The 13,765-nt window shown below is 44.1% G+C and overlaps 1 protein-coding gene and 1 pseudogene across 1 annotated transcript; both read right to left on the reverse strand.

Moving 5' to 3' along the window:
* LOC142047150 (protocadherin beta-16-like) overlaps window positions 1–4,633 on the reverse strand; it is a 7,963-nt pseudogene extending 3,330 nt beyond the window's left edge.
* A 5,431-nt stretch (window positions 4,634–10,064) lies between these two features.
* On the reverse strand, window positions 10,065–12,742 carry LOC142045739 (protocadherin beta-16-like). The gene has a single exon (XM_075068253.1). The coding sequence runs from the start codon at window positions 12,636–12,638 to the stop codon at window positions 10,065–10,067; it is 2,574 nt and encodes an 857-aa protein (XP_074924354.1). The 5' UTR covers window positions 12,639–12,742.
* Between the last annotated feature and the right edge of the window lie 1,023 nt (window positions 12,743–13,765).

The raw sequence follows: 13,765 nt of genomic DNA on the forward strand, positions 1-13,765 counted from the left end.
GGTAATACCAATTTCAGCGCTACTCCTCTCGTCAGGGAGGAGTACAGAAACTGGTTTTAAGAGCCCTTTATATCAATATAAAGGGCCTTGTTGTGTGGATGGGTGCAGGGTTAAATCAGTGTAATGCTTCTAAAATCAATTTAAATGCGTAGTGTAGCCCAGGCCTATAATGCAGTAAGATTTTTGGCTCCATTATATCGAGGTAGAGGTGTATGTACTCAAGATCCCATCACATTCCTCTTCTGTAGTTATGTCACTAAATTGCATATATGCATCTAAAAACCCATCCAACCGCAGTACATTTTGCATCACAGAAGTGGATTGAGGCAAGTATCTATTGTCTTTTAGAATGACATCTAGGTTTTGCTTAAAATGAGTCTCACTCCATAACTGGTATTGTGATTTCTCTTCACCATTTTCAATGCGACAGTGAAGAGACCTATATCAGTGACCTTTCGCAACTGGTAGGAAAGACAAGAATTCTGACCAGTCTTCATTTACAGTCACCTCCTTGGTCACAAGGTAGCCAGCTTTCTTAGCACTGCGAACTAGGTGATTAAATGGAGAAGTGCTGTTCTGAAGATGGTATAAAATAAAGGGGCCGTTTACATTTTAATCAAATACTAACAACCTGGACAATGACTTGCTGCCAGCAAAAATTCTGTTGATGTCATCAGCTGCCACTGATGTCACTGGTATGCATGTAATAGGGGTCTTTCACATCCGTGTTGATTGCTATGGGTTCATAAACTCCAGAAGCTGTAAATGATGGTGATATCATAGGATTTAAGTAAACATTGCTTCTTCCTTCTACAAGTACCTCTCACTGTCAAACCGCAGCCACTGATGGCTACTCTCTTTGCAAAGGGTTTGATGGGAAAACAAAGCAAAGTTTACATTTCCTTAAGTAGTTCTATTTTACTTTAATGTTTCCCTGATCTCTGTCATGTTACATTCACGCAGAAGCCCGGCAACTCGCACCTCAGAGAGTCACCATTTGAAAACACTACTGAAGAAGCAAGGGCAGACATACATTACTTGTAACATATCAGATTCCATAGAGTGTTCTGCAGAGAGCTCTATCCAGGTCACATAGTTCTGCTACTATTGAGTTCCTGACAAATACATAAACAATTGCTTTTTAAATTTCCCTTGACATGCTTCAGCCTTGCTTTGCAGAGATCACAGACGCTGCACAGAGACCAGTATCACAGTTTTATGAAAGTTTTTAGAGAGGAAAATAGCATAGGAGTACATAAAGAAAAGTACTTAAGTACAAATATATTGGCTTGACCATCATACAAGTAGAAAAGATGAAAAAACCACAGAAAAAGATCACTTCAAAACTAGACATTTATGAAGGTAGTCTTAGGCTTTGCCTACAGGACAGTTTTGTGCAAAAAGTTATGCCACTTTAATTAAACCGTTGTTGCATGTCCACACTATGCTCCTTGTGGCAGCAGAGCACATCCACAGTAGCAGCTCTTAAATGGACACAGGGAGCAGTGCATTGCCCCATGGAGCACGTACAGTTTACATGATGCATGTTTTAACCCCATCCTTCCATGGGCACCCTTTACTAGATTATCAACAGCTTTTCAACTGAAGTGGGGGGGGGGGAAGGAAGCAGGGGAAGACTGTGTGACAGGGAGTGTGTGTGGGGAGAGAGAAAGAGTGTGTGTTGGGCAAGAATATGTTGGCATATTGTCTCTCAAAGTTCAGGCAGGAGCCTGAGCAAACCCCCCGAGGAAGGAAGAGAGAGAAAGAACACTCCACCCACATCCTCCACCTGCTCTGCACAGCATAGCAGTCTCTCACTCTCTTACTCCCGCAGCAACAGCCGGCTCTCTCCCAAGTGCCGCTCTATTCCTACTACCAGAGAGAGCAGGATTCCACATTAATGGTTCTGCGATTCCCTTCTAAGTAATTTTCAGAGATGTAGAAACACAAATATTTAAAAAAGGTAGCCCTGGAAATGGAGTGAAATAAGCACTCACCTCTCTCACCGATTCTTTCTCCCTTTTTAGCTGAGAGTTAATCTGAGAGTCAAAAATGGACCCTCCTGCAGCGATGGGGTCAATGGGGAGAGATGGTACCAGCGAATTTAAATTTCTCAGGCCGCTGGTACCGGACCCAGTTGTCAAGCAAACCTCATAACAATAAGATTGAGACAGAGTCCCAGGGCCGCTCGTCTCCGCAGGATTTGTGGGGAAGGTGCGGTCACTATAAAAGTTCCTGGAAGATGAAACATACTGATCTCGGCACTGCCTTGTTTTGTACAGCCGGACCGAGATAATCGTTACCACAGATACCAGAAAAAGGAATGAAATGAAAGACAAAGAAATGACTAGATACAGGGTTAACGTGTCCTGCTGCTCCTCCTCTTGTGGTACATCCAGTAACTGCATGTAGGCGTCTGAAAACCCATCCACCAGAAGCACATTAAGCGTCGAGGTGGTGGATCTGGGCGGCTCTCCGTTGTCTCTAACCAGGACGATAAGTTTCTGTTTCACAGAGTCCGGGCTCGTTATAGGCCTGCTGGTTTTCACTTCCCCGGTTTGGAGCCCCACAGTGAAGAGACTTGGGTCTGTGGCCTTGAGCAGCTGGTAGGAAAGCCAAGAATTCTGACCGGAATCTCCATCCACAGCCACCACCTTCGTCACCAGGGAACCCGCCTCCGCCGATCTGGGAACCAGGTCATTAGCGGGGGAGCTGCTGTTCTGCAGAGGGTATAAAATGAGAAGGGGGCGTTGTCATTTTCGTCAATTATCACAACTCGGACAATGACTTCAGAGCTCAGTGGCGGGACCCGCCATCTGCAGCTCTCACTGTAACCTGGAAATCCCTCCTTGCTCATAATCCAGAGACTGCAGCGCGTACACCTTCCCGTTCTCCGAGTTTATGGAGATGGAGGAGGAGAAGGGGAGGTCACCGATGTTGCCAGGCAATGCCGAAATACGTCACTTTGGCATTCTGCTCCGTGTCTAGGTCAGCAGCACGGACAGTTCCAATCAACAGGCCCGGGGGTTGTTCTCCTTCAGGTACATGACGTATGAACTTTCATTAAATACAGGGGGTTGTCATTAATATCCGATAGCTGAACTCGGATGACCCTCACGGAGGTGAGCCTCGGAGTGCCCGGTCTGTGGCTGTGATGGTTATGTTATACTCAGGCACTTTCTCTCGGTCCAGGGGCTTTTGCGTAACAAGCTCGTAATAATTCTTCAGACAGTCGATTTTAAAGCAAATGGGACATTGTCCTGAATGGAGCAGAGCGTTCTGCCATTGTCCCCGGAGTCTCGGTCGCTCACACTGAACAGGGCCACCACTGTCTCCGGGGACGAGTCCTCGGGTATGGTGCTGGTGAGGGATGATGTCAGCGTCACTTCCGGAGGGCGTTGTCATTCATTGTCCTTGATTGTACCAGGACTTTGCAGCGCGAAGAAAAACCCCCGCCATCCGTGGCCTGAATTTCTATTCATACATTTTCTGCTTCTTCAAAATCAATTATCCCCAAACAGTGATTTCGCCAGTGAACGATTAAGCTGAAATAGCGTGAGGACTCTGTCAGGCACCTGCCGGAATGAATAGGTGATTTCTGCATTTGAGCCTTGATCCAAATCACTGGCTTCAACCTTAGTGACCAAAGTGTCCCTCGACTATTTTCCATTAACTGCACCTTGTACACCGACTGACTAAACTGCGGGAAATTATCGTTGTTGTCCAGCACATTAACGCGTATTCGGGCTGTGCCGGTTCTCTGTGGCAGGCCCCCATCGGCGGCTGTGAGAATCAGCATCAACTGCGCCTGCTCCTCCCGATCTAATTGTTTCTCTAATACCAGCTCCGCGTATTTACTGCCGTCCCCCTCCAGGGAAAGCACATCCAGGCTGAAGAGCTTCATTGGAGCTGATTGCGTAACTCTGGATGCCGTTTGTTCCTATATCTGAATCTTGGGCCCTTTCCAAGGGGAAGCGGCTATTTACGGGGAGCTGTTCAGGCAGCTCCAAAGGGAATTCATTTTTAGAGAATTTAGGGGAATTGTCATTCACATCATCTATCTGCACCTCCATTCTGTACAGCTGCAGTGGATTTTCCAACACAATTTCGAATTGCAGCAAACACGGGTCCCTCTGTCCGCACAGATCCTCACGGTCTATTTTCTCCTTTATTATCACATCCCCGGAGCGTGTGTTCAGCTCAAAATATTGCTTGCTACTTTTAGAAATTAGTCGGGCACTGCGACCAGACAATTTCCCTGCATCCAGTTTCAAATCCTTTGCAATATTAGCAACTAGGGATCCGCTTTTCTTCTCTTCAGGCACAGAATAGCGGATCGTCTCACACACCCCCAGGGACACACACAAACATAGAAAGAAAGACAGAACTTGCCTTTTCCTGCAGTGATTCTCCATTCCGCCAGCCATTCCCTGGTCAGATCTGAAACACAGGCCTCTCTGCAAAGCTGCTGCAGCCATTCATATGTTGTGCTAGAGGGAAAACGATTTGTTCGCCAGTGTTGACTTTATTTGTAATTATTCAGCCGCCCTTTCCCTGTAATCCTTTGTCACTCGTTCCCGACGCAGACCCGTTGCCGTCTGGATTCCGATGTCTGAGTGCAGCTTCCACTGTGTGCCGACGGAGTCCAATAAGCTACATTTTCAGCACCGTCTTTGCTAATATCGCCACCTTGTGGTTCAGCTAAAATAAGACATCCCATGTTTACATTTTAAACCTACTATGTGCAGTTATTAACTGCATAGCAAAGTTTTCTCTATTAAATACAAATTGTGGTTATAACATTTCACAGTGAAAACCTCTTTTCCTTAGAGGTTGTTTTTAAGGTCAGGCTTGACCTTACTGGGATGATTTAGTTGGGAATTGGTCCTGCTTTGAGGCGGGGGTTGGACTAGATGATCTCCTGAGGTCCCTTCCAACTCTGATATTCTATGATTCTATGAAATATTAAGGCAGATTATTACCGATTACAGGAGATAAGAGAGTTGCAAAATAATATAATAGTCAACTGAATTGTGATCCTATCACACCACAGTTTCTTTTCTCACATGCCAATACTTTCATTCTTCACAGTTAAATAAGTAAACAAGTTACTAAAAGTCTGTCACATGTCCCATCGCTTCTCTTTCGTCTACAAAGGTATAATATTTTGGGAATCCCTAAATCTATCATTACGGTGTCCTAGAGTAAATCTAGGATCGACCCAGTGATTAAGCATGCTTCATATACGTAATTGTGGAGAAAGGATCTCCTCCTGGTGGCTACACCATTATTCCACAAAATGGGTTTTCATTAGCAATTGGAGACGCAAACGTATCTTTCTCCTGATTTTTGTATCTTATATATTTTATGGCAATAAGGGCCATAACAGAAACAAGAAAAAATAAATTGAAGCCATAGAGAAGTAACGTAAATATTTAATTTCCCGTCACATTCCTCTTCCGTAGTTATGTCACTGGATTGCATATGGGCAATCCTCCACTAGCAGTATAATTAGCATTGCAGTAGCGGACTGGGGAGGTGTCTATTGTCTTTAGTAATATTTAGCTTTTGCGTAAAGGACTCACGCTCCATAAATGGGATCGTGGCTTCTCTTCCACATTTTGGAGTCCGACAGTGAATAAATCTGCATCAACGGCCTTCAGCAGTTGGTAGGAAAGACAAAAATTCTGACCAGAATCTCAATCTAGAGCCACCAATTTACCTTTCTCGCTCTGCGAACCATGTCATTAAATGAGGGAGGTGCTGTTCTGAAGAAGGCATAAAATTACTTGAACAATTACTTGCTGCCTGTAAAAATCCTATTGATGCCATCAGCTGCCACTACATCACTAGATCAGAAGGGAGATAGTAAGACTGGGACTTTTTCAGCTTGGAAAAGAGACCAATAAGGGAGGATATAATAGAGGTCTATAAAATCATGACTGGTGTGGAGAAAGCAAATAAGGAGGTGTTATTTACTACTTCTCATACCACAAGAAATGCAGGCACCAAATGAAATCAATAGGCAGCAGGTTTAAAACAAGCAAAAGGAAGTATTTCTTCAAATTCTTCACACAACGCACAGTCAACCTGTGCAACTCTTTGCCAGAGGATGTTGTGAGGCCAAGACAAGAACAGCATACAAAAAAAAGAACTAAATAAATTCATGGAGGATAGGTCCACCAATGACTATTAGCTAGGATGAGCACGGATGGTGTCCCCAACCTCTGTTTGCCAGAAGCTGGGAATGAGTGACGGGGATGGATCACTGGATGATTACCTGTTCTGTTCATTCCCTCTGGAGCACCGGCACTGGTCACTGACGGAAGACAGGATACTGAACTTGATGCAGTATGGCCATTCTTATGTATGGGGATCTTTCATATCTGTATTGACTGCTATGGATTCATAAACTCCAGAAGTGTAAATGATGTTCATTTTATAGAATAGCAGTAAACATTGCCTCTTCCTTCTATAAGTACCCCCCTTATCAAAACCGCAGCCACTGCTGGCTGCTCATATTGCAAAGGGTTTGATGGACAAATAAGGTGAAGTTTATGTTTTCCTTAGATCAGTGTTTTCTCCGGGAACTGAAGGGCAGGAGGGGGAAATCAAATTTACAGGGGGGTTAAGGCCTTCCAGGAGGGCAAAGGTATGCTGTATAGACTCACAATAAAAAGTGGAACATGTTTCACAACCATTTTATTAGATTTTACTCATGATTTAAAATCATACAAATTAAAGTTGGGTTCTCAAGCTTACTGTGAAGCCTTACATATCTACATTCTTCCTGGTTTCTTGTAATTTTGCACAGCTCTGTTAATTTTCTGTTTTTGAATGTGGTGAGAGTTCTTCACTTTTTCAATGACTGAGTCTTTCACTGTTGCACCACATGCTTCTAGTCAGTCACTTGAGTTCCTTGTGAAAGATAGTGAGCATCTGCTGGTCTTGTTTGGATCCAACGTCCACTTCAGGATTAACAAGTGAATGCACTTAACATTGGCCTCCACTTTGTAGCATGTGGTATCTCTTGCTTAAATAGAAAGCGATGTAACCGCTCTGTTTGTTCATATCAGCTGTGCTGTGTCTCCAGCATATTTAACAGCCTCATTAAGTACTTTCTAAAATTGGTTTTGACTGTGACTGGCTTATAAGACTTTCTGCATGTCCATGCAGTCCAGAGGCTTGGTGTTTTGCAGCCTTTTCACATAGATTTGTCAGCATTGGCTTTGCTGACTGGTCTCACAAACCAAGCTGCTACACTTTCACTATATAAATCCATGGTACATCCACATCTTGAATACTGGATGCAGCTCTGGCTGCCCCCATCTCAAAAAAGATATATTGGTATTGGAAAAGGTACAAAGAAGGGCAACCAAAATGATTAGGGATAAGGAACAGATTCTACATGAGGAGAGATTTAAAAGACTGGGATTTTTACGGTTGGAAAAGAGATGCCTAAGAGGGGCTATGATAGAGGTCTATAAAATCGTGACTGGTGTGGAGAAAGCGAATAAGGAAATGTTATTTAGTCTTTCACATATTACAAGAACGAGGGTTCATGCAATGAAATTAATAGGCAGCAGGTTTAAAACACAAGGAAGTACTTCACACAACACAGTGTCAAGCTGTGGAATTTTTTGCCAGGGGATGTTGTGAAGGCCAAAATTAGAACAGGGTTAAAAAACAAAAGAAAAAAAACCTAGATAAGTTCATGGAGGATAGGTCCACCAATAGCTATTAGCCAGAATGGGCAGGGATGCAATACCACGTTCTGAGTGTCCCTATCCTCTGTTTGCCAGAAGCTGGGAGTGGGCCACAGGGGATGAATCACTCAATGATTTCCTGTTCTGTTCATTTGCTCTGAAGCACCTGGCATTGACCACAGTTGGAAGACAGGATACTGGGCAAGATCGAAAATTGGTCCAACACAATATGGCTGTTTTTATGTTCTTATGTAAAAAATAATGTATAATAATAAAAATATTTAGTACAGAAACTCCCCAAGATGAGGATCTCTCGAGATAGCAACCATGTGAGATAACAACATTTTAAAATAATACATTTTAAAAATCTTGGCCTAGTATGAAATGTGTACTTTTCCCAGTCAGAAACCTAGAATTCTGGAGCAAAGTTACTAAAACAAACAAATGTTCTTTTAAGGTGCACCTCCTTTCTCCCTCCACTGAACCCCACTCATAGTTGTTGTCCTTGGTCATTGGAGATCCAGAGTTCAGAGGTGCTTTTGCATGAGTTCACCTCTCACTCTGGGTGGTAGGGGAGAGAAGGCACCTTCCTCATTCCTAGGGTTGCCAGATAGTAAGTTTGAAAAATAGGTGGGGAATAATAGGCACCTATATAAGACAAAGCCCCAAATATCAGGACTGACCCTATAAAATCAGGACATCCGGTCACTCTACTCATTCCTTCAGCCACTCACCACTCACTCAGGTCACTCACTATGGCAACTGTTGTGCATCGTGCCACCATTCAGTCCACTGCTCTGTCGCTGATGGCCCTGTGCTGTCACCTTCTGCTGTCACCTGGCATTGTGACCTCTGCAAATTGGTCTCCTGAGATTCCACCCAGCTCTCAGTAAGGGAACCTCACTGCTAGTACAGGCTGAGATGTCTCTTCTATGGAAACACTCTCCCACAGCAGGTTTGAGCACTTAGACCTGATTATCAGTGTTTTCAGCTCTAGTTGTCTCTTAAAAACACACACACACAGGACTCTCCATGTAGCCAAAAAACCTCTATCTTTAAGCAGGGGAAAGGGCAGGTCAAATAATGCTGTGACTCTTAGGCAGAGCCCACACCACCAAACAAAACACCTGTCCCCTCCCTTTCTCTCTCCACTGAGATCCGACATCCACACTCTCTGCTTAGCAAGTGCAGTTCAGCTGAGTGTGTGACCAGTGCTTACTTTGTAATGAAAGATGCATCAGGGCTCAAGCAAGTTTTTTACTTTCATAACTGATGTGGCAAGTCCATAGGTCCCAGAGCTATGAATTGCCAAGACTACAAGTGCTGGGGCTCAGCACTGGCACAAATTAAGCACTTAGGTCACCCTCCTCAGGACAGGTCAAATACACTTGTACTGCTCTTCACTCATACAATAAAGATAACATTTCGTTAGCCACATATTCATTAAAAGTGATTTCTAACCCAACACCAGCCAAATCTGTTCACTTTGGCAACACAGTTTGTACTCAGGATATCGAGGCAGAAGAGGTGGGTTCATATAAATACAGTATGGCCCTGATGTCTTCCCCTCTCCGCAGCCCGGCTCATCACTAGCTGTCAGAGGAGAACTCATTCATACCTTACTTACAAATTATAATTTCAAATTATTAGGTTTGTCAACATCACTGAAACAAAGGTACAAAATCTGTCATAAAAAACAATAGCTGTGTGAGGAAGTTGGTCTTTCTTCATACTTTTCAACCTTTTATGCTTTTTTATGTACAAGTATTTTAACATCTGCTTTTAAAGTGTGTATTGGTTCTATTCAAATTTCCAACCAAGGACTACATTGGCAACACCACGTGTAAATAATGATCACTTTGGAGAGGGATGATGGGGAAATTCGGGGGAGGAGTTGGGAAATCCCTTCTTTAGGTACTTCTGTTTTACTTTAAAATTTCCCTAATCTCTGTCATTTCACCTTCATGCAGTGACCCTACAACTCGCACCTCATATAGATTACCTCCGAAAATACTACTGAAGAAGCAAGGGAAAGTTCAGATTCTATGTAAAATTTCAGATTCTATAGAGCCCCCTGCAGAACATACTACTTAGGTCACATAATTCTGCTACTATTGAGTTCTTGATAAATACATAAACAATTACTTTTAAAATTTTCCTTTGTCAATCTTCAATCTTTCTTTGCAGAGCTCAGAGAGTCTGCACAGAGACCAATATCACATTTTGACGAATGGCCTTTTAGCGACAAAAAGAACATAACATATAAAAAGGAATTAAGTACAAATATCTTAGCCTGAACATCATACAAGTGGCAAAAAATGAATCAACTACAGAAAAGGGTCCCTAAGAAAAACAACTCTAGCCATTTATGGAAATAATAAAAGTAATTTTCATAGCAGTAGAAACAAATATATTCAAGCAAGGTATTGCTGCAAATGGGGTGAAATAAGCACTCACTTCTCTCTCCGATTCTTTCTCCTCGTTTAGCAGAGAGTTAATCTGAGAGTCAAAAACGGACCCTCCTGCAACGCTGGGGTCAACGGGGAGAGATGGTACCAGCGGCCTGAGAAATTTAAATTCGCTGGCACCAGACCCAGTTGTCAAGCAAACCTCATAACAATAAGATTGAGGCAGAGTCCCAGTGCCGCTCGTCTCCGCAGGATTTGTGGGGAAGTTGCGGTCACTATAAAAGTTCCTGGACGATGGAACATACTGATCTCGGCACTGCCTTGTTTTGTACAGCCGGACCGAGATAATCGTTACCACAGAAACCAGAAAAAGGAATGAAATGAAAGACAAAGAAATGACTAGATACAGGGTTAACGTGTCCTGCTGCTCCTCCTCTTGTGGTACATCCAGTAACTGCATGTAAGCGTCTGAAAACCCATCCACCAGAAGCACATTAAGCGTCGAGGTGGTGGATCTGGGCGGCTCTCCGTTGTCTCTAACCAGGACGATAAGTTTCTGTTTCACAGAGTCCGGGCTCGTTATAGGCCTGCTGGTTTTCACTTCCCCGGTTTGGAGCCCCACAGTGAAGAGACTTGGGTCTGTGGCCTTGAGCAGCTGGTAGGAAAGCCAAGAATTCTGACCGGAATCTCCATCCACAGCCACCACCTTCGTCACCAGGGAACCCGCCTCCGCCGATCTGGGAACCAGGTCATTAGCGGGGGAGCTGCTGTTCTGCAGAGGGTATAAAATGAAGGGGGCGTTGTCATTTTCGTCAATGATCACAACTCGGACAATGACTTCAGAGCTCAGTGGCGGGGGCCCGCCATCTGCAGCTCTCACTGTAACCTGGAAATCCCTCCTTTGCTCATAATCCAGAGACTGCAGCGCGTACACCTTCCCGTTCTCCGAGTTTATGGAGATGGAGGAGGAGAAGGGGAGGTCACCGATGTTGCCAGGCAATGCCGAATACGTCACTTTGGCATTCTGCTCTGTGTCTAGGTCAGCAGCACGGACAGTTCCAATCAACAGGCCCGGGGGGTTGTTCTCCTTCAGGTACATGACGTATGAACTTTCATTAAATACAGGGGGGTTGTCATTAATATCCGATAGCTGAACTCGGATGACCCTCACGGAGGTGAGCCTCGGAGTGCCCCGGTCTGTGGCTGTGATGGTTATGTTATACTCAGGCACTTTCTCTCGGTCCAGGGGCTTTTGTGTAACAAGCTCGTAATAATTCTTTACAGTCGATTTTAAAGCAAATGGGACATTGTCCTGAATGGAGCAGAGCGTTCTGCCATTGTCCCCGGAGTCTCGGTCGCTCACACTGAACAGGGCCACCACTGTCTCCGGGGACGAGTCCTCGGGTATGGTGCTGGTGAGGGATGTCAGCGTCACTTCCGGGGCGTTGTCATTCATGTCCTTGATTTGTATTAGGACTTTGCAGTGCGCAGAAAAACCGCCGCCATCCGTGGCTTGGATGTTCATCTCATAATTGCTTCTTTCTTCATAGTCAATTATCCCCCAAACAGTGATTTCTCCGGATAATTGATTTAATTTGAATAGCTTGAGGACTCTGTCAGGCACCTGCCGGAATGAATAGGTGATTTCTGCATTTGAACCTTGATCCAAATCACTGGCTTCAACCTTAGTGACCAAAGTGTCCCTCGGACTATTTTCCATTAACTGCACCTTGTACACCGACTGACTAAACTGCGGGAAGTTATCGTTGTTGTCCAGCACATTAACGCGTATTTGGGCTGTTCCGGTTCTCTGTGGCAGGCCCCCATCCGCAGCTGTGAGAATCAGCATCAACTGCGCCTGCTCCTCCCGATCTAATTGTTTCTCTAATACCAGCTCCGCGTATTTACTGCCGTCCCCCTGGGAATGCACATCCAGGCTGAAGTGTTCATTGGAGCTGATTGCGTAACTCTGGATGCCGTTTGTTCCTATATCTGAATCTTGGGCCCTTTCCAAGGGGAAGCGGCTATTTACGGGGAGCAGTTCAGGCAGCTCCAAAGGGAATTCATTTTTAGAGAATTTAGGGGAATTGTCATTCACATCATCTATCAGCACTTCTATTCTGTACAGCTGCAATGGATTTTCCAACACAATTTCGAATTGCAGCAAACACGGGTCGCTCTCTCCGCACAGATCCTCGCGGTCTATTTTTTCCTTTATTATCACATCCCCGGAGCTTGTGTTCAGCTCAAAATATTGCCTGCTGCTTTTAGAAACCAGCCGGGCACTGCGACCTGACAATTTCTCTGCATCCAGTTTCAAATCCTTTGCAATATTAACAACTAGGGACCCGCTTTTCTTCTCTTCGGGTACAGAATAACGTATTGTCTCACACGCCCCCAAGGACACATACAGACATAGAAAGAAAGACAGAACTTGCCTTTTCCTGGAGCGATTCTCCATTCTGCCAGCCATTCCCGGGTGAGATTTGAAACACAGGCCTCTCTGCAAAGCTGCTGCAGCCATTCATATGTTGTGCTAGAGGGAAAACGATTTGTCCTTCAATGTTGACTTTAATTGTAATTATTCAGCCACCTTTTCCCTGTAATCCTTTGTCACCCGTTCTCGGCGCAGACCCATTGGCTTTTGGAGCGCAGCTTTCACTTGTTTTCAGCACCATCTTTGCCAATATTGCCACCTCGTGGCTCAACTAAAATAAGGCATTCTATGATATTTAGATTGTAAATTTATTATGTACAGTTACTATCTGCATAGCAAAGATTTATCTTTAATGTACAAATTGTGTTTATAACATCTCACTGTAACAACTGTGAGATGTTAAGGGAGATTATTACCGATTAGAGGAGGTGGAGAGTTGCAAAATTATATAATAATCATTGAATTATCTTTCCACAACACATTTTCTTCTCTGACAATCCAATACTTTTATTCTTCACAGCTAGCTAAGTAAATAAGTTACTACAATTCGCTTCCCTGTGTCACTGCTTCTCTTTCGGTCCACTAGCTTAGAGATATTTCAGGACTCCCTAAATCCTATGATGCCCGTGCCTAGTATGGCGCTCAACAGGAAATCTACGAAACTGAGGCCTAAAAAACTATAGCTAAGTAGTGATCGACCTAGTGGTGAAGCAAGCATAATATACATAATTCTGGGGAAGCAATAGAGTCTTGTCATCTACAAGCAGACATGTATCTTTCTCCTTTCTAGTCTTATGTATTTTTATGGCAATACAGGCCACAGCAGGAAGAAGAGAAAAATGAAACTGACGCCAAAGAAATGATTAAGTATATATTTAATATCTCATCATGTTCCTCTTTCGCAGTTATGTCGCTGAATTTCAGATACACATCTGAAAACCCATCCACTAGCAGTATATTTAGCGTCGCAGTGGCAAGCTGGGGCAGCAGGTGTATATTGTCTTTAACTATGATATCTAGTTTTTACTTAAAGGAGTCTCGCTCCGTAATTGGCATCGTGGTTTTTCCTTTTCCATTTTGGAGTTCGACAGTGAAGAGACCTGGGTCCGTGGCCTTCAGCAGCTGGTTGGAACGACAAGAATTCTGAGCAGAATCTTCAACTACAGCCACCACCTTGTCACAAGGTGGCCCGCCATCGCCGATCTGGGAACCGG

This window comes from Chelonoidis abingdonii, chromosome 7, assembly GCF_003597395.2.
Source record: "Chelonoidis abingdonii isolate Lonesome George chromosome 7, CheloAbing_2.0, whole genome shotgun sequence".
Taxonomy (NCBI): Eukaryota; Metazoa; Chordata; order Testudines; family Testudinidae; genus Chelonoidis; species Chelonoidis abingdonii.

What these genes read in the sequence shown, in the direction of transcription:
- LOC142045739 (XM_075068253.1), bottom strand. Translation starts at nt 12,638, where the DNA reads ATGGCTGCAGCAGCTTTGCAGAGAGGCCTGTGTTTCAAATCTCACCCG.